Source organism: Nerophis lumbriciformis, linkage group LG11, assembly GCF_033978685.3.
Source record: "Nerophis lumbriciformis linkage group LG11, RoL_Nlum_v2.1, whole genome shotgun sequence".
In the NCBI taxonomy this organism is placed as follows: Eukaryota; Metazoa; Chordata; class Actinopteri; order Syngnathiformes; family Syngnathidae; genus Nerophis; species Nerophis lumbriciformis.
This window is the reverse complement of record NC_084558.2, coordinates 27,048,328-27,070,163: the sequence shown is the minus strand read 5'-3', so window position 1 is coordinate 27,070,163 and position 21,836 is coordinate 27,048,328. Positions and strand designations below refer to the sequence as shown.

General features: G+C 39.4%; 1 protein-coding gene across 4 annotated transcripts in view; it reads left to right on the top strand.

The window, feature by feature from the left end:
- The window catches only part of trps1 (trichorhinophalangeal syndrome I), a 262,982-nt gene that overhangs the window by 34,082 nt on the left and 207,064 nt on the right, over positions 1 to 21,836 (top strand). For all 4 annotated transcript variants that reach the window (XM_061966986.2, XM_061966983.2, XM_061966985.2 and 1 more), the window contains exon 2: positions 9,055 to 9,420. In XM_061966986.2, coding sequence (XP_061822970.1) covers positions 9,408 to 9,420 — 13 coding nt within the window. In that variant the 5' untranslated portion in view covers positions 9,055 to 9,407. The remainder of the gene's footprint in view (positions 1 to 9,054; positions 9,421 to 21,836) is intronic.

The following is a 21,836-nucleotide window of genomic DNA, read 5'->3' as shown; positions in this document are numbered from 1 at the left end:
CATTTCTCATTCTATTATTTTGTCAAAATATGAGGGGCATGCTGTAAACATGGATTATTAATCCACTTGTTCATTAACTGTTAATATTTGGTTATTTTCTGTTTCAACATGTTCAATCTACACTTCTGTTAAAATAATAAACACTTATTCTTCTGTTGTTTGGATGCTTTACATTAGTTTTGGATGATACCACAAATTTAGGTAACGAGCTGATACCAAGTAGTTACAGGATCATACATTGGTTATATTCAAAGTCCTCGTGTGTCCGGGGACATATTTCCTGAGTTTATAAACACAATATGAATTTTAAAAAAAGGAAACAAGATTTTGTGACGATACAAAATATTGATGTAATCATAGTAATATCGACTAGACACGCTCTTGTACTTGGTATCATTACAGTGGATGTCAGGTGTAGATCCACCCATGGCATTTATTTACATTCAGGAACTACGGTGTGTAGTGAAGCATGTTTAGCTATTCCTCGTCCTGCACGGATGATACTTGTAAGAAACTCAGTTTATTCGTCCCCATGGAGACAAGGATTAGTGATTTAGAAGTAGCTAAAAACACTGCCGACTGTGGATGGATGTTAGCTGCTAGCTAGCTAGCCATGTCTTAAAGCACCTTTTCCTGAGGACGTTTCAGTGTTATAGCTTCACCCTTATCTTTAGTTTTTAGACCAAAATGCGTCCGTTCTCCCTTTTCTGTCTACACACTGTGTCTGCTTGTAAGTACTCCGTGATTGTGCGCTGCTGAACATGCTCCTCTGCTCGTAAAACCAGCAATGTCATGACGTGACAACGCGCGGTCATGCCTGTAAAAAAGAAAAGAAAATGGGGAACTGCTACTTTTCAAACAGAGTATCGTACCGTTTTTGGTTAATTAGTAACGCGATAATATACAAGTACCGGTATACCGTACAACCCTAGTGTGTATTGTATTAATAAAGTGAGCAAATGCAATGCTTGATCATCATTTGCGGCGCAATGGAGCGATGTCAGACGACAACCAGAGACTTGTCAGTCACAGCGGATGCTATCTTGCTTTAAAGCAACTTTATGGAATATTTAATATAATATATATATATATATATATATTTAATATTAGGGCTACAACTAATTTGATAATTGATTAATCTGTCGATTATTACTTCGATTAATCGATTAATAATTGGATAAAAGAGACAAACTACATTTCTATCCTTTCCAGTATTCTATTAAAAAAAAAAAAACAGCATACTGGCACCATACTTATCTTGATTATTGTTTCTCAGCTGTTTGTAAATGTTGCAGTTTATAAATAAAGGTTTATAAAAAAAAATAAAAAATAGAAAAAAAAGTAGCCTTTGCGCATGCGCATAGCATAGATCCAACGAATCGATGACTAAATTAATCGCCAACTATTTTTATAATCGATTTTAATCAATTTAATCGATTAGTTGTTGCAGCCCTATTTAATATATATATATATATATATAATATATTTAATATATAATTACCATATTTTTGGGACTAAAAGGCACACTTAAAACCCCTAATTTTGTCAAAAATTGACAATGGGCCTTGTAACCCGGTGCGCCTAATGTACTGAATAATTTTGGTTGTGCTTACCGACATCAAAGCTATTTTATTTGGTACATGGTGTAACAATTGTGACCAGTAGATGGCAGTCACACATAAGAGATTCGTGTAGACTGCAAGATGACGCCAGTAAACCTGCTGATGAGTATTTGCAATCTGCATAAGGCCTGAAAATTTGCGCGCGTACGCCTTTTGTAGTTTGTGCCAACGCAATACACTGATATTCATCAAATTCAATAACAGAATCAACAACTAACTAGCTCGATAAAAAGCAGACATTTAGCCATGAAAATATAGAGAATCTTGAAGGAAACACCATAGAAGTAAATTTTCCAAGATAAACCCTGTACATTATTATTTACATAACTTCATTAAACAAGTGTAGTTGTTTGTGCTACATTTTATTGTATGGTTTTATACAATATTTATTTTCTAAAAGTTTTAAGAAAAAATGTTGCATGTTAAAATTGTGGTGTTTTGGGTAGGCCAAGCACTACATTACATTGATTTAAATTTTGATTTGAGTATTTTGAGTGAAAAGCTCCTAAATTGCGGTACTACTGTACTACTTTTATATGAACACAGGTGTACCTATTGTTATGGCCTGCAAATGCCAGACATGTTGACAGACAAACACACTTATTTTGTGTTGTGAGTTTTGCGCAACATTTGTGTTTAAATGTGACATGAGTGTGGAGACACCAATGGGCTTTTACTACATACATCCAACTTTTGTTTGAACTTACGATGAACAAAAAAAACAGGGCTCCAGCCATTTGAGACGGCATGTATGTCATTACCTGAAAACCGATACGGGGCGTAAGAAAAAAAGAAAGATCGGCGTGTGAGATAACCGTGTGTCATTACAGAAATTCTGAGTCATTCTGAGACCTTCCCATCTCAAAGCGGCGCTTTGAAAGACGTCGCCTCTAAATGACACCGCTCGGTTCATTGTGTTATCAGCGAGAAGGTTGTGTTTTGTGTCGCACACGGGCCACACGCTTCCGGTTAATGCGAACATTCGCTGTGAAAGACGAGTAGCGCTCACAACAGAAATAAGAGGGAAAAAAAACGCTTTCAAAGTCGAAATATTTCCCCCCACGGAGCCCTGACTTGGTCTCCCGGCTCCTCATTCATTTAGTCAATCATAGCCTCTGTTTTTCTCCTTTTCTCTTTTTTTCCTCCCGCCCTCCTTCACCGTGACTTATCTCCATCGTTTCCACTTTCCAACCTCTTTTTTTTAAAATTTAAATGGCTTTCCATCGCTCTGTCTTTCCCATCAATCCGTCATTGAGCTCTCGACAAGCTTCGCATGATTCCTGCCTCTTTTTCCAATGTGTTTTTGTGCACTTACACACACACACACACACACACACACACACACACACAGATGTCTTCCCACCACACTACAGCTACCGCCTCCCTGTGTGTGGTCCGGTCCGACTATAGGCCGCTACATTGTCCCAGACATCTCGGCCCTGCGACGATCAATGTTGGGGAGAGTTTAACTTAAAAAAAAAAAAAAGGGGGGGGGGGGTTGTGTGTGTGTGTTTATTTTTCTGTTTCCAATTTGGGTCCAGCCTGAGGAACGCCATACTCCGCTCTGTCTCAAACGCACCATTCATGACGGCCTGACGCACATGATTACACGCACACTCGTACCCTCCCACAAAAAACCAACATGCATGGGAAAAAGAATTAGGACACCCCATTGGGGTCTCCATGACATTTGAGCCTTTGAGCCCCCCTTTGTAGGTTGTGGTGAAAATTGCTTTGCAATACATGCTAGCATACATGCAAGACAGCTAACCCCCGTTTTATCATGACACAAATGCTCAGTGACTTCTGGACAATTATTTGCTCAGTAAGTAAGGGTGTAACGGTACACAAAAATCTCGGTTCCGTACGTACCTCGGTTTAGAGGTCACGGTTCGGTTCATTTTCGGTACAGTAAGAAAATAACAAAATATTAATTTTCTGGTTATTTATTTACCAAATTCGTAAACAATGGCTTCATCCTTTTAACATTGGGAACACTATAATAATTCTGCCCAAAAATAGAAATAGCTCTGTGTGTGCTGGATGTGAGCCACCACTAGGCTGATCAGTGCAACAGCAGGCAGTCATGAACGCTAAGATAATAACATACATATACACTAGGGGTGTAATGGTACACAAAAATTTCGGTTCGGTACGTACCTCGGTTTAGAGGTCACGGTTCGGTTCATTTTCGGTACAGTAAGAAAACAACAGAATATACATTTTTTGGTTATTTATTTACCAAATTTGCAAAATCTTCCACCAAAAATATTTTTTTTTAGTGGAATATTTGATGTGAAGTAATAGGAACCTTGGATAGGTCAATAATTCATAATAACATTGATTTTGATTCAATATTATGTTTTGAGCAATGACAGCTTTGTTTTATTAGTCAACATTGCAAATTTTTCAAAATTACATTTAACCTTTAAACTTTTTTATTTAAATTTTGTTATATTTTTGTTTATTTTAATAGTATTTTTAGAATGTGCCGTGGGCCTTTAAAACATTAGCTGTGGGCCGCAAATACTGTACTCTACTTATTTATATAGTAAACCTTGCCTGCGGTTGCTTTCCAAGGCGTTAGATGACAGTAGTGAATTGACAACGGCGTGTTGACTTTGCCAGGAAGTAGTCTTTGCCATTAAGTTAAATGTGCCAGGCTTTTCTTTTTGTTGAGACTAAACATACTTTATACTGTATTGTGCTTTTCACACACCAGCTGTTTGATTTTAATGTGTAGCTTTTGTTGTAATTCTGATTACCAAATGTGGAGGTAAAGTAAAGCGTTACTGTACTTTGTTTATGCTTCGTGGTACAAGCTTTATATAGTGGTACGTCAAATAAGTCTGTAGATATGTACTGTAAATGGAGTATCATTGTTGTTTGTGCACTCTGTATAATGTTACAGTGGCCAAATATATTAATTGTATTAAATACAACCTCTACCTTGTTTTAATGAATACTTACACCTACTATGCTACTGTATTTTAATGTTGGTCATTATAGTGGTCCTTCAAGAGCCAAGTGTTTTCTCAAGTGGTACTTGGTGAAAAAAGTGTGACAACCACTGACCCAGAGGCAGTCCACTCTGAGTGCTGATCTGCTTGTTTCCTTGCCAAGTGTTTGACCTGCTGGATGTGACTACATGTGCAACAAAGTTGTCGAAATATAGCACTGCTTGGTTTTAGGTCTATTTGTACCCCTTAAAAGTTAAAGTACCAATGATTGTCACACACACACTAGGTGTGGCGAAATTATTATCTGCATTTGACCCATCACCCTTGATCACCCCATGGGAGGTGAGGGGAGCAGTGGGCAGCAGCGGTGACCGCGCCCGGGAATCATTTTTGGTGATTTAACCCCCAATTCCAACCCTTGATGCTGAGTGCCAAGCAGGGTTAGTACCTATACAAGTATGACATTATATTTGTGTCTTAATGTTGAGGCCACAAAGGCCGATTTTGAGGACAGAAAAATGTTTTGCAAGCACAGACATTACATTTTGAAAATAAATTAAACTCAAGTGATAAATAAAAATGTTTGAGCTAAAGTAAAAACATTTTGTGCATAACAGTTTGCCTGTTTGCTATTAGTTAAAGTTAAGTTAAAGTACCACTGATAGTCAACACTAAAAATTGGCCCTAGTGTGTGGATGTGAGTGTGAATGTTGTCTGTCTATCTGTGTTGGCCCTCCGATGAGGTGGCGACTTGTCCAGGGTGTACACCGCCTTCCGCCCGATTGTAGCTGAGATAGGCTCCAGCGCCCCCGCGACCCCAAAGGGAATAAGCGGTAGAAAATGGATGGATGGATGATAGTCACACACACACTAGGTGTGGTAAAAATTACCTTCTGCATTTAACCCATCCCCTTGTTCCACCCCCTAGGAGGGGAGGGGAGCAGTGAGCAGCAACGGCGGCCGCGCTCGGGAATAATTTTGGTGATTTAACGCCCAATTCCAACCCTTGATCCATATAATCACTCAATAATTACTGCTGTCTACAGTCAGACCGATGTGCCCGCTTTCTTCCGCTCTCTCAGCCTCACACCTCTGCGCATTGAACTTATTTTTCTTAGATTTCTGTTGTGCTCTTGTGCAAGACCAGACACACAAAAAGTCAACCAATCAGAGAATTGGACAAATGTACGCTCTGGATGGCTGCTTGTTCTCCAATGCGATCTCTTGTTACGTTATCCCGGAAGCATTAGTTCACGTCTGATGGACTCAAATCTATCCATCCATCCATCCATTTTCTACCGCTTGTCCCTTTTGGGGTTGCGGGGGGTGCTCAATTGTTGTATCCCAATTCGGCGGCAGCATCCGTCCAAGGACCCAGCCTATGCGGCCCATGGAGTGTGGGTCTTGGAAAGAGTCCTCCAGTCGCAGCTGGAGAGATGTTCAATGGGACGGTCCGGCCTTCGCAACACATACTGGTTTTGTCACTTGTTCACATCCTCCGGCTTGCGATAAGGTCCAGAAAGTGGAGAAGAAAAGAGAAAAAAACCGAACAAAATATTAAATTATGAAGCAAAAGTTGGTTTAGATTTATTGTGTGTATGCGTGTATAGAGAAATATTTTATTTTTAAAAATAGTGAACTATTTTATACTGTAACTAACCTAAATTGTAAAGCAGTCTGATCAACTTTAGATTTTAAAATCTGCTTTAAATATGCAGGAAAAATTCAGCAATAACAGGTTTTTAGGATATTTACATGTTTTGTATTACATTGTGTATGTATTATTTATGGGCAGCACAGTGGAAGAGGGGTTAGTGCATCTGCCTCACAATACGAAGGTGCTGAGTGGTCTGGGGTTCAATCCCAGGCTCGGGATCTTTCTGTGTGGAGTTTGCATGTTCTCCCCGTGACTGCGTGGGTTAGAGATGCGCGGATAGGCAATTATTTCATCCGCAACCGCATCAGAAAGTCGTCAACCATCCGCAATCCACCCGATCTAACATTTGATCAGAACCACATCCGCCCGCCATCCGCCCGCACCCGCCCGTTGTTATATATCTAATATAGACGATGCAAGGCATTAGTGAGGTTATAAAGCTTTTGCCTGTTAAAGAAAAGAGACTGATCCAATGCAGCATTCGCGTGCCACGCTGTCACGACCCAGACGCACACCAGTGCGCAATCATATGGGAGCCGCGCTGAGCGCACCTCCAAGCGCGTCTCGCTGCCGGCGACGGCCGGGTATATGGGCCCGACGCTCCAGCGCCATCCATTTTCAGGGCTAGTTGATTCGGCAGGTGGGTTGTTACACACTCCTTAGCGGGTTCCAACTTCCATGGCCACCGTCCTGCTGTCTATATCAACCAGGGTGAGCCCCACCCCTTTCGTGAGCGCACTGCGCGCGGAGTGACCCCTGTTACGCGCCCCCGGCAACAGGGGTGGCGGGCAGGTAAGCTGCGCGGGCGGAGCGCGCGGAGTGAACCCTGTTACGAGCCCCCGGCCACGGGGGTGGCGGGCAGGTAAGCTGCTTACCTGCTGCGCGTGACGCCGGCCGCGGCGAAGGCGGACGAGGCGGGGTGTCGGTGCGGTGGGCGCGGTGGTGACCCTGTGGACGTGCGTCGGGCCCTTCTCGCGGATCGCCTCAGCTACGGCTCCCGGTGGGGCCCTCTCGGGGGAAGGGGCCTCGGTCCCGGACCCCGGCGAGTCATCGGGAGCCTTCTCCGCTCCGTAAAAGTGTCCATCTCTTTTTTTTTTTTCTTCTGTTGTGGCATATGCTGCAGGTGCCTGCTCGTTTTTCGTATGTGGGTAACAACATTTAACTATGTATATATATTTCCGAATTGGTTTAACTGCCACCCGCCTGAATCTATTTAAAATCAAATTTTTTAAAATTTCAATCGCCCGACCCGACCCGCTGATAAAATCTAATTTTTTAAAATTTCATCCGCCCGATTCGCGGATAATCCGCGGACTCCGCGGTTGTGCCCGCAAACCGCGCATCTCTAGCGTGGGTGCACTCCGGCTTCCTCCCACCTCCAAAGACATGCACCTGGGGATAAGTTGTTTGGCAACACTAAATTAGCCCAAGTGTGTGAATGTGAGTGTAAATTTTGTCTGCCTATCTGTGTTGGCCCTGTGGTGGCGACTTGTCCAGGGTGTACCCCGCCTTCCGCCCGATTGTAGCTGAGATAGGCTCCAGCGACCCCGAAGGGAATAAGTGGTAGAAAATGGATGGATGGATGTATTATTTATGCATTAATTAATTTTTATTAACTGGGTCAAGGGACCGTGATTCTATTTTATAAGGCAAAAATAGTTTATGGAGAAAAATTGTATGATGATTGCATTATTAGATCGTTTTTAGAAAAAAACAAATGTAATACAACAATCAGCTTCGCAAACTGACTTGATGAGGTAGTTGGACATACAGTATGTGTACCCTCAGATTGGAGACGATTCGGATGATATTCCAAACAGACAAGTCTTTATGGTCTTTCTGTTTGGAATCCATACAGTAACATCATACAGTACTACTCACATTATATTTTAAACATGTTTTAAAATAATTGGGAAATGTCTCATGTAAAAACCCAGACTATTATTTTAAAAATTATTCTAAATAATCCCTTGGTTCTACAATATACTAGTTGATTTTTTTTAAATCCTGTTATAAATGTTTGTACTTTTAACTGTACTTGTAAATATTACATGGAATTTCATTTGTAATAACTGAATATATTCATCTATTGTGAAATAGTTGCAATGAAGGCACTGCATGAATCACAACAGTAGTCGTTGCAGCACTTTATTTATACAGTTAACAAAATGCTTTCAGATGATCAGCCAAACCTGCTTGACCTGAAGGAGAAATTTCAAGTCAGTCCGACTTATGGGGTTTGTTACCAGTCAGAAAAATAATGGCACCAGGCAACCCAGTATGAATGTGTGTGTATTGCAATCAACACTTATGACTGTGCAGCTGTGCTTAATGAAGCGATGGTGAAGTCTAGTGATTATTGGCAAACAGGAGAGAACAAAGCACTTCTTATTATTTTTACTAACAGCCACTGACTGGAATTAGGAGAGGATTAAGTTTATAATTCCTCAAAATTGCTCATCGACTGACGCTTGTTTCCCTCCTGACGTGAAGAAAAATGCGTAAAACAGGGCATGCTGATGCGCTCTTGTTGCCAACACAATAGTAAGGCAAGGCAATTGATGGAGCACAATTAGACAAGTCAATTTTCAGCTGAATAACGTTACCTTACTTTAGCGAGTTTGTGGTTGGAATGTTGCCGCGTTGTGTGGAAATGTAGTGTCCTCGTCCAGCTGTGGAGTTTGGTCATGAGGGAGTTTCTAGACGTCTGGGAGTGTGTTAAATACTTGCGCTCACTTTGATATTGGTCTTGGTAAAATATGGACAATGTGCCCTGACCGCCTCCACTAAAGTTGTCTCTTGCTTTGGTCCGCAGGTGTGTTAAAGTGGACAAGTGGGACTCTGGATTCAGGACCTGCTTTTAAAACCTCTCCCAGGGATCTGCACGACGTAAGACCCCAGTGGATGCTATGTGGACTTTAAGACCCTCCTGATAAAGTTAAAGAAGCCGAAGGGTTGGCCGCGATGGACCTGCGTGTACTCCGACAGCGGTCCTGCTAAAAAAAAAAAGGAGCGGATGGATTAGTGCGAGCTTCACTCCCGCTCGGTTTCTGCTTCCCATTAGCGGAGCGGCCTACAGCTGCCGGACGGACCTCTGGGGCCCAACTGAGCCGCTTCAACAGAACTGATGCCCAGGCCCGGAATCTGGCATAATGTTTTCATAACCTGATGAACATTAGAGGTAAGTTGTTTGTATATATATATATTTATATATATATATATATATATATATTTATACGTGTTTAATTCACTCTTACACAGTGATGAATATGTGTGAGGAATAATCCATGTGTTTAATAAATGTTTTAAAGCAATATTTATCTCCAATCACTCAATTCCTACACATGCTTTAATGGTGAAGTTGTTAGTCTGCATAAATAGATATAAATCGCAAATTAGTTATCATCCATGTTTATTCTGTCCTTTTATTTATCATCACAGAAATTAATTGTCAAACCTCTTTTAAAAACATTGGAGTAATTCGAAACATATTATTTTGTTTTTGAACAATTATAATATACTCCATCCATCCATCCATTTTCTACCGCTTATTCCCTTTGGGGTCGCGGGGGGCGCTGGAGCCTATCTCAGCTACAATCGGGCGGAAGGCGGGGTACACCCTGGACAAGTCGCCACCTCATCGCATAATATACTATTACTAATTATAATGTGTTATGGGTATAATTAAGATTTTTAAACGTTTTAAAAACCGGCTGGGAGTCAAATCTCTTTCATAAACATACATTAGTTTTGCAGTACGTTTAATCATAACGGTTTATCTTTGAAAATGTATATGATAATACGGCTGCAGCTATCGATTATTTCAGTAATCGAGTAATTTATCGATTAGTTTGATTAATTGAGTAATAGGATAAAACATACTTTATGGCCTTAATGCATATTTTGGGGAAAAACATTTAAATAAACAGCAATTGCCTGCTTACTACAACCTTTATCATTTTTTCTAATAATTTGCCATCATCAACATTAAAATTGCACTTTTGAAAAAAAAAAAAATCTTGACCGTCATGTGCGTTCTATTGCAGTGGCCGTGCAAAAAAAAAGTATATCCGCGTATTTAAAGTTCCGACTGTAAATTCTAGACTTGATAAATTGTTTTTAGCTTTATCCAATAAACCATTAATCAAAGCAACATAATATGAATAAAAGCTTTTTTCTAATCTAATTACACAATTCATTCGATTAATTGTTGCTGCCCTAACTGATATTAATAATTATTTCATGGGCAGTTTAAATGTGTATACTCTTAATTAAGAAATAAAAAAAATATCACTGCATGTGTCAAAATGCTACAAGATAATTTTTTATGTAATCAACAATTTTTTTTAAAACAAATATTTAAATGTATAAATATTTTTCTCCATTTAAGTAATTATAGGTAGTTATTATAGTTTAGTAAAGTGTAATAATAAAATGTTCAGAGTATCCACTTACCATCGCGTGGAGCAAAGAGGAATTTGTAGTTTAAAAATATCTATGCAGTGTCTTTAAGCTTGACCAAGGTCTCAAATGACAAATTATGTGACTTTTCATGTTTGTCTAAAAGATTAGGCCAAGCATTTTAAGCACATGAGTGTGGGCAAGAGTGCGTGTTTGCGTGTTTTGTATATGTTTTTCATTATGCGGTAGCGGTGGCTTTTGCTCGGTGATGTTGTTCAGTGAGGGCGGGTTGCTTTTTAACCGCTCGATGCTTTTAGCTGTGGTTGGTGTACGCGCGTGCGGACGCTAGTGTGCGGCCCCTTCGTGCACATTCAAATGCCTTTTCTTGAATGTACGTATGTGCGCGCTCGCGTGTGCGTGGCCTGTGTGTTGTGGTGGCGCCACATGGCTTTGATGTTGCCAGTCAGATTTGGAACATGTTTTTTTGCTGTTCTAGAAGACGAAGGAATGTTGAGTGGAAATGATTGAGTCGAAATGTAAGTAGGTGTGTCAGTCAAAACACACACACACTTTGGTGACGTAACAGCCCAGTAAAGCGCGAACCCCGTTGCTACATTGCTGTTCTTTCTTGCCTTACTTACCCACAAATAGAAATTACCTGTTGACCCACTTTCGCACAAAACCTACAAAGCACCACTATTACCATGCAGTGCAAAAACACACAACTCTCAAACCCACACACAATGCGCTGTATGTGTGTATTCTTGGTAGAACAATGCATCATTCTGCAGGGAGGCCATTAACCCTCACTGCACTCACCTCCACGCTCAATCTCGCAGCAAAGCTTGTATTTCTTTCTCATATCTTCATCCCGCAAACAAGCATTATTCTCTGCGCTTCATTGCGCAGACAAAGTTGTCGGCGTTGGACGTCAATTAATGACTCAATTTGTTAGTTGGCTAATGAGCGACTTGTTTAAAGGACGCCGAATAAATCAGGCGTTAGGGGGACAGATGTGCTTTGAAGTGTGGGTGGGATCTATTTAAGGCTGGGCGATATGGCCTTTATTAATATCTCAATATTTTTACGCCATGTCACGATACACGATATATATCTCGATATTTTGCCTTAGCCTTGAATTAACACTTGATGCATATAATCACAGCAGTATGATGATTCTATGTGTATAAATTAAAACATTCTTGTTCATACTGCATTAATATATGCTCATTTTAAACTGTCATGCAGACAGGGAAGTCACAACTAAGTCAATTTAGCAAAACTGTATTTATTAAATAGTTATTAAGCAGTGGCACAAACATTCATGTAATTTCCAAAACAGAAAGTGCAATATTGTCAGAGACATTTTAAAACAAGCTATTAGTGCACTTTTGTGCATGCTGTCACTAAGATGACATATCAAAACAACACTAAATTAAAGTGCACTTTTTGTACAGAACACCACTACAATTGTTAAAAACAAATAAAGTGCACTTTTGTGCATGATGTCACACAAGATATTTCAATAACTGTCAAATAAAAATTAGCTGTATAATAGGAAATCCAATAGTGTATGACATTATCTCCTTCTGTTGCTGACTATTTTTTTCATACGGTGTTGATGTGGAAATGGTTGCTTCGGCATTTTGTTGGTGTGGCACCGATGGAGATGTTGACATGCAGAGTTTCGCACTCTTTTCAAATGATGCTACAAATTAGCAGTGGTGCTACTTTTTGTAGCAACGCTTTTGCCGCATACTTGACATATTACGGTTGTCTGTTCAACATCTTCCCGCTTGAAGCCAAACCACCGCCAGACGATGGACCCCGTGCTGTTTTTCTTGGGGAATTAATTCTTCTTCCTTCATTTGTTACCAGATTCACACCTTCTTTTTCTCATATTACCACTCCGCTAGCACCACAGCTAACGTTACCCATGCCACTACCTGTCTGCTCTGCGAGGGCATATGCATGAGGTTGCACGCACAACAGTATGTGACTTATGTAAGAAGGTGCGCTTGTTTTATGTCTCTGGGAGAAGGAGAGACAAGATAGAGTGAGAAGAGCATGTAGTGTAATTCCCGCAGCTAAAAGCAACTGCGTGAGAATGCATACTCAAATATCAACATATAGTAATTTTCTATATTAATCATTATTATATTATATCAATATTAATCAAGTCAGGCATACAAGGGAAGCCCATAACACAGTTGACTTTTCTCGGGTTGTTCGCATAGTTATGTTTAATGCATAGATTTTACGGAACTAATTGTCAAAAATAATGCATGGTAATTTAGATGAACCATTGTTTTTTTTTTTACTATGAATAATGTTTATTATGACGTGCTATGCTACTTTAACATGATGTTGTCATACAATTTCTTAATGAATTGTCATGAGACAATTATGATCAGATACATTTAGCGTCCAGTATCAGTTGCGAGGGATGTGAATCTTACTACAACTCTCGATTCTGGTCCCACTCAACACGATTCTCACAATGTATTATTATTTGTTGTGGTGTCAAACAATTAAAATATTTAATTGTGAGTAGTCACACTTTGTTCATAGTTAACTCAAAATTAATTGGGATTATTAACCGTAGAGCTGGGCGATATGGACGAAAATATATATTTATATATTTTTACTTAAACTCGATATTTGATATGTATCTCAATATATTTTTCGGTGAAAGTATACATATAAAGGTATTCATTTTTGAGCGATATTCAGTGAAATTGAAGTGAATGACAACTGTACTGTAAACAGTCAGTGGCACTTTTATTAACCCAGTTAGTCAAGATGGGTATTAACCAGAGGTGTGGACTCGAGTCACATGACTTGGACTCGAGTCAGACTCGAGTCATGAATTTGATGACTTTAGACTCGACTTGACAAAATGTAAAAAGACTTGCAACTCGACTTAGACTTTAACATCAATGACTTGTGACTTCACTTGGACTTGAGCCTTTTGAATTGACATGACTTGACATGACTTGCTACTTTCCCCAAAACCCAAAGATGAAAAAGTTATTCGGGAGCGCTCCGTATTTTTCATTGTGTACTTGTCTATCAGCGTTGCGTGTGTCAGCTGGTGTGGTCTCAGTACAACAGCCAATCAAATTAGATCTACTTTGTTTTCATCACACAGCATTCATCCAATCAAATTGCAGGACAACCAACGAAGAAGACATGTCCAAACCACACGCCAGTGAACAAAAAATGATACCTAAAACAATTTTGTTTGGGTATAAAAATTACGAGGTGGTCAACACAAAACGGTTTGCAGTATGCAACACATGCGGTTCGAAAATTACTGATGGAGAGGCAACAACTTCCAACTTCGTCCGGCATTTGAAGTTGCACAAAGAACGGTAAGTTTCGAATGTAAGATAACGTTTATTGGCTAAGTAACGTGACTTTTATTTGCTGTGTAGTTAAATCAGTGAGGCTGTAAACTCACTGCTAACGTTATAACGTTATTGCAAACACGGGAATCTGTTGCAGTTCACTACCTTATTCATACTTTTTGTTCAGTGATTTTTTTTAAGCAGGGTTACGTTAGTCAATATATCACACGTAACGTTAGACGGCGGTCAGCAGCACCGCGTATTTTAGCCACCTAAAAAAAGACAAAAATAGTCAAATAAAGGTCAGTTAAAATGTATACTATATTATGAATATGTGTACCGTTTTAGCTAGCTTTCTGACATACTGTTGGTTGTTTACCTCAGTGGTCCCCAACCACCGGGCCGCGGCCCCGGTACTGGTCCGTGGATCGATTGGTATCGGGCCGCACAAGAAATATATATATATTTTTTTATTTTTTTAATTAAATCAACATAAAAAACACAAGATACACTTCCAAGTAGTGCACCAACCCAAAACAACTCTCTCCCCCCTTTTGTTCTGGGCATTGAACATGAAGACTCTTCCTTCACTGTTCCGAGTGGCCATGAGAGTCTTGGCAGTGCCTGCCTCCAGTGCTCCAGTGGAGCGAGTTTTCAGCCATGGTGGCATCATACTACGCCCCCATCGTGCACAAATGACTGACAGACTCTTGGCTAATTTGGTCTTTTGCAAATGCAATGCAGCATAGGGCCCTGACATATAAAAAGTACAACTTTTTTGTTATGTTCACGTATATCATGTTTTTTCAATGTTAACACTTTTGTACAAATAAGTACATTTGCACTTTATTTTTCAATGTGTTTGTTCTGTAAAGGAATGAGTTAATGTTTAAAATGACTGGTTAATAGTGCTATTATAAAGTGCAATGTCAGCACAATTTTCTTTCCTGCAATTTAAAATGCACTTGTTTTAATAAATAAATACAGCGTTTGAAAAGCATACACAATCTGTGTTAATATATTAGTCTGTGGTTAAAAGGACTTGAAAGGACTCGAAACTCAAAATGCAGGACTTAGGACTTGACTTGAGACTTTCCAGTCTTGACTTTGGACTTGACTCGGGGCTTGCCTGTTTTGACTCGGGACTTGACTCGGACTTGAGGGCAAAGACTTGAGACTTACTTGTGACTTGCAAAACAATGACTTGGTCCCACCTCTGGTATTAACAGCACAGAAAAGAAACTGTTTAAGTAGCAAGGAATTACATAACATAAATAAAATAGAAAAATATTTTTTCTACGTAAAATAAATAACATAGCTGTGCAAATAACACAAAATGTATCAAACTCTGATTAAAAAAAATACATTTGCAGGCAGGCACTTTGTGATTTCCCTTCCTGGTTCGATGACCTGCCCTATCTTGCCTCTGATTGGCCTGTCTCTAACTAACCGTGACTCATCATAGTAAACAACCAACCAATCATGGATGTTCTTATACTGCAAGCATGTCTTGGAAGGAGGAAGGGGAGGGGATTTAGTAGCCTATGGAGGGGGAGCGGGGGAGAACAAGGAACACAACAAATAAGCGGCGTTTGGTAATTTTAACGTGAAATAAATTATCGAAATTTTCTTAATTTTTTTTTGATTGAAGTATTTATTTCAAACCTGCACAATACAACAACACACATTTTTTTTTTTTTTTATATTTTGGCAGAGACATTTATGCATGGCTTGAAAAGGGGTTGGATGAAGCAATTGCTTATAATATCCCAACACCTCTCACTCACTCCCTATTTAACATAAACAATATAATACAAGAACAATACTATACAAACAAAAACAAGAAAAACTCCTATACACTAACAATACAATAGTACCACTGTTACTATGGGACAAGACAAGACGAGACAAAACACACACACACGCGCGCACACACACACACACACACACACACACACACACACACACACACACACACACACACACACACACACACACACACACACACACACACACACACACACACACACACACACACAGGCCCAAACACTCTCTGACCATACACCCCTCTCCCATCGCTCTATGCTGAGGGCATCACTCTCTTTCCTCCTCGTACTTCTTCAGTACTTCTTTTTTAAACAGTCTTTTAAATGTAATCATGTTAGAACAGGTTTTTAACTCTTCCCCTAAGTTGTTCCACAGACTGACTCCACGCACTGAAATGCACATTGATTTTAAAGTTGTTCTAAATTTAGGCAAATGTAATTTGTTGTTTCCTCTTAGACTGTAACTATGGTGAGCATCTCTATCCTGGAATAGGTTTTGTATATTGGATGGTAGAGAGTTTTGGGATGCCCTAAACATAATTTGAGCAGTTTTAAAGTTGATTACATCGTACAGTTTAAGTTGCTTTAACTCCATGAATAGTGGATTCGAACGATGTAAGTAGTGAACATTGGACACAATCCTAATGGCCTTTTTCTGTAAAGTGACTAAAGGCTGTAGATGAGATTTATAACAATTTCCCCAGACTTCAACACAATAGTTTAAATATGACATAATAAATGAATGATACAATAAAAGCAGAGCATTGGTGTTCAATAAATGACATGATCTCCTCATCATTCCAACACATTTAGCAACTTTTTTCCTTAGGTAACTTATATGAGGCTTCCATGATATATTTTCATCTATTACCACTCCTAAAAATGAGTTTTGTTGGACATATTCTATTGGTGTATCATCAATAACAATCCTGATGGGTATTTCACTTTTGCGATTGCTAAAGAGCATGATTTTGGTCTTCTTTAAATTCAGAGACAATTTGTTGGTATTAAACCACGTTTTTAACTTGATCATCTCCTCAGTTACAGAGGCCAGAAGTTGCTTCATGTCGTCACCTGCACATGTAATGGTTGTATCGTCAGCAAAGAGTATGAACTTCAGCAGTGTTGATACTTTACATATTTCATTGATATACATTATAAATAGTGTGGGTCCTAGTATCGAGCCCTGGGGGACTCCACAGGTTATGTTCATGAGTGTAGATTGATGTTGGTCGATCTGAACAATCTGCTGTCTCTCATTCAAGTAGCTCTTCAGCCATTTCCCTGCCACTCCCCTTATGCCATAGTTTTCCAGTTTATTTACCAAAATCTGGTGGTCAATGGTATCGAAAGCCTTTTGCAGATCAATAAAAATTCCTATAACAAATTTGTTTTTCTCGATACCATTAGTAATGTTCTCTATTAAATCACTTAAAGCTAATGAAGTTGACCTATTTTGTCGGAACCCATATTGACAATCATATAATAATTTGTGCTAATTCATATCTTGTGTAAAAATATATCGATATATCTTACAAACTCAATATATATCGCCCTGCCCTAATTAACCGATGTACTTTTTCATAATTAACAAGTGTACCCTTTATGGATACTTTTTAAGTTTTTATTATCATGACTGGACAATTAGTTAGATTTCATGAAAAGTTTTATAAACATTATGCTTTTTCATACAGACAAAAACGACAAACACGCTTTTATAAACCATAAAAAAAATTACGTTGGTGTTTGCCAACTGTTGCATTCAGAGGAGGAGCTACACTTCCATGTTTAGATGCCAGTTTCACGCATTAATAAAACACATTCTGAATGGTTACGATCATGGTTTGATTGTCAAAGATGTTTGGTAATATTAAATGTGATATTTCTTTTGAGAAAAAATGCTTCTGATATCATGTACATTACGTGTTGTACAAGTTAATCATATTCATGACTCTGCATGACAATGTTTAAACATCTGTATTTTATTAATAAAATGCAATATTCAGTCTGCTCAACATTCTGTAATTGCGGACGATCAATCAGAGCATGTTATAAAAGAATATACACTTTATTTCAATCTGACAGAGAACATTTAGTTAGGTCGAAACATCACATAATAACATCACAAATCATCTTTGACAAAGCTGTCAGACGATTTTTCATTGTTATAGTAGTTAGCAGCATGTGACACGTTTGCCATTATTGTGAAGCCAAAAGTGCGTGGTTGCTATGAGAAGAGACTTGACATGTTTTGACGAAAGTCTCCAATTATAGTGACTCGAGACTTCCTCTCTATTGTCTTTTTTTTCTGCTGAGCTTTCATTCCAGTTTACTAAAGCATTTACTCTAACAGTCTTCATTTAATGTTATCAATGCACTCAACTGTAATGTAAACACGGACGTTAAGCCCCTCCTTACGACAAGCAGCAAAGCGTTCCAGCAGGCGTTTGTTCCAATGGCAATTGAAGATAAAATGGTCTTGTCTTGTCAGGAGAACCACTTACCATGGCTTCGAATCTGAGATTTCCATAATGTCCCCCTTTCTTTGTCCATTTCTTCTCACTATTTTCGAGTTTGGGGCTCAACCGTAACTGGACGCCATTACATTTCCCCACGCTACTAAATGGATCATGGGTCAAAAAGGAGTCAGGACACATGCCCGTTAAAAATGATCCCAGTTAAAGAAACCTATAGTTCACGCGTTGACTTTGACAGCCCTATAATTTATCTCAATATATATTATTTGGCATACAAAATATAATACAACCATTTCTAAACAAGTTATAAATGCTCTTAATGTATGCGGTAACATTATGTGCCATATCCAGTTGCATTATTTTCTCAAAACCATGATTATTCTACAGTACTTGCTGTAATGTTGAGCTATCTACACTTTTGTTAAAATGTGATAAACACTTATTCTTCTGTTGTTTCAGTATTTTACATGATTGTTCGGCTATACTACAAATTTGGGTATCGATCCAATTCCAAGGAGTTACAGGGGCAGTATTGGTCATAACAATGTTCATTCTCAAAAAGTTAAAGATCTTAGAATGATTATATTTTTTATCACATTTATAATTACATACAAACACCGAATGACGGTGTAAAAATATAAATGAAATATTGAAATTGTTTCCTTATTCCCTTTTTTTACAAAAGCAACTACCATTGGCTAAGTTTGTAAACTATAACAAAAATGACACACATTTTTGTGATGATAAAAGATATAAATAATCACTGTAGTATCGGCCATTAACTGATAATACTACTGTACTGATTTCGCCAAACGTTATTTACATTCGAGCTCTAGTTTGCTTTTTTGTATCCACCTCCAGTGTTCAGCTAGTCCTCGTCTTCTAATCATCCAATGATAATGGTACTTGTGGTTTATTTGCCACCACTAGTGATGCATACAGAGTACTAGGTACCGGTTCCTAATTCTGGACTAACAATACTGCTATCTATATTATTTGTTCCAGCTGACTGACGTTATTAACATGCTGTCACATTCAGTTCAGCTGCCGCTGTTACACATTAAAATCAGCTTTGAATGATGACAAATAAGAAAGCAACACAACACAAAAGTTGGTAATAAACAATGTTCCTCAAAGTCACACACGTGCCAGTTTGAAGTGAACTCACGACGTGTCACGACTGTGCTTTATCAACCGTCCTAACGATCCATTAATCCCCAGGTCAATATTAATCAACTCAAAAAAGTGAAAAATGTAGATATAATATAATAATCCAGGGTGTGCCCCGCCTTCCGCCCGAATGCAGCTGAGATAGGCTCCAGCACCCCCCGCGACCCCAAAAGGGACAAGCGGTAGAAAATGGATGGATAATAATCCACAAATTTGCTTTGAAATAATATAGCATTCACTGACAGGTCTCTGGTTGCCGTCTGACGTCACTCTAACGTGGCATTAAAATACATTTTATTTAAATGTGTTTAAGTTACTTCTGTCTCTTGATTTAAAACTGGACAATCAAGCATTACACTTGCTCACTAAGTCTTTTTATTTAAATAATACACACTATGCACTCACATCCGTCGGTAGCTGTCAACACTCAATATGGGTTCCGGTCCGTTGCTCAAATAAGTTTATGTGCAACATAAACATAAATAACAATTCTTGTGGTTACAAATTGCACACCTACATTATCATGCTAGTTGATTGTATTTATTTATATGATATATTCAATACATCATGTAAAAGGTCTGTGTTTTGCACTTGCATGCCATACATAAATATTATTTCCAGCTGAGTGTAATTGTAATGAATAGAAACAAAGTGATGGATCTGTGTGGTGTTTACTAGAAGATTGCATAATTGCATTTCACTTTAAAACTGCACACATTAAAGTTAAAGTACCACTGATAGTCTCACACACACACTGGGTGTTGTGAAATTACCCTCTGCATTTGTCTCATCCCCTTGTTCCACCCCCTGGGAGGTGAGGGGAGCAGTGTCAGCAGCGGTGGCTGCGCTCAGGAATCATTTTGGTGATTTAACCCCCAATTCCAAACTTTGATGCTGAGTGCCAAGCAGGGAGGTAACATACCGTATTTTCCGCAATATAAGGCGCACCTAAAAACCTCCAATTTTGTCAAAAGCTGACAGTGCGTCTTATAATCCGGTGCACCTTATATATGGACCAATATTGAGCCTCCAACAGGTAAACGTTTCAATCAATCAATCAATCAATCGCAACTACGGTAAGCAGCCGCCGACTTCATTTTCCCCTGTCTTCATATTCCCCCTTAGAAGAAGAAGTTCTTCTTCTACGGTAAGCAGCCGCCCCCGTAGAAGAAGAAGCGTGCGGTGCATGCTAGGATATATGACTGCGCGAGGCGTGCCGTTTTGATTTCCATTTGTGTGTTTATGTAAAGACCCCAAAATGGCTTCTATTAAGAGACACGCTTACAACGCAGAGTTTAAACTTCAATCAATCAATCAATCAATGTTTATTTATATAGCCCTAAATCACAAGTGTCTCAAAGGGCTGCACAAGCCACAACGACATCCTCGGTACAGAGCCCACATAAGGGCAAGGAAAAACTCACCCCAGTGGGACGTCGATGTGAATGACTATGAGAAACCTTGGAGAGGACCGCATATGTGGTAACCCCCCCCCCCAGGGGAGACCGAATCCAATGGATGTCGAGTGGGTCTGACATAATGTTGTGAGAGTCCAGTCCATAGTGGATCCAACATAATAGTAAGAGTCCAGTCCATAGTGGGGCCAGCAGCGGCGAGCGGTCCACCCCGGGTCCCGACTCTGGACCCGGTGTGGTGTTTACTAGAAGATTGCATAACTGCATTTCACTTTAAAACTGCACACATTAAAGTTAAAGTACTACTGATAGTCTCACACACACACTGGGTGTTGTGAAATTACCCTCTGCATTTGTCTCATCCCCTTGTTCCACCCCCTGGGAGGTGAGGGAAGCAGTGAGCAGCAGCGGTGGCTGCGCTCAGGAATAATTTTGGTGATATAATCCCCAATTCCAAACTTTGATGCTGTATTTTCCGCAATATAAGGTGCACCTAAAAACCTCCAATTTTGTCAAAAGCTGACAGAGCACCTTATAATCCGGTGCGCCTTATATATGGACCAATTTTGAGCCTCCAACAGGTAAAAGTTTCAATCAATCAATCAATCAATCAATCAATCGCAACTACGGTAAGCAGCCGCCAACTTCATTTTCCCCCGTCTTCATTTTCCCCCGTAGAAGAAGAAGTTCTTCTACGGTAAGCAGCCGCCCCCATAGAAGAAGAAGAAGCGCGCGATGCATGCTGGGATATATGACTGCGCGAGGTGTGCCGTTTTGATTTCCATTTGTGTGTTTATGTAAAGACCCCAAAATGGTTCCTATTAAGAGACACGCTTACGACGCAGAGTTTAAACTTAAGACGATCAGTCACACAGTAGAACACAGGAATAGAGCAGCAGCGACACTGACTCCATTAATGACGACTTCGACGAGCATGTTGGATGCCGTAACCGCCCAA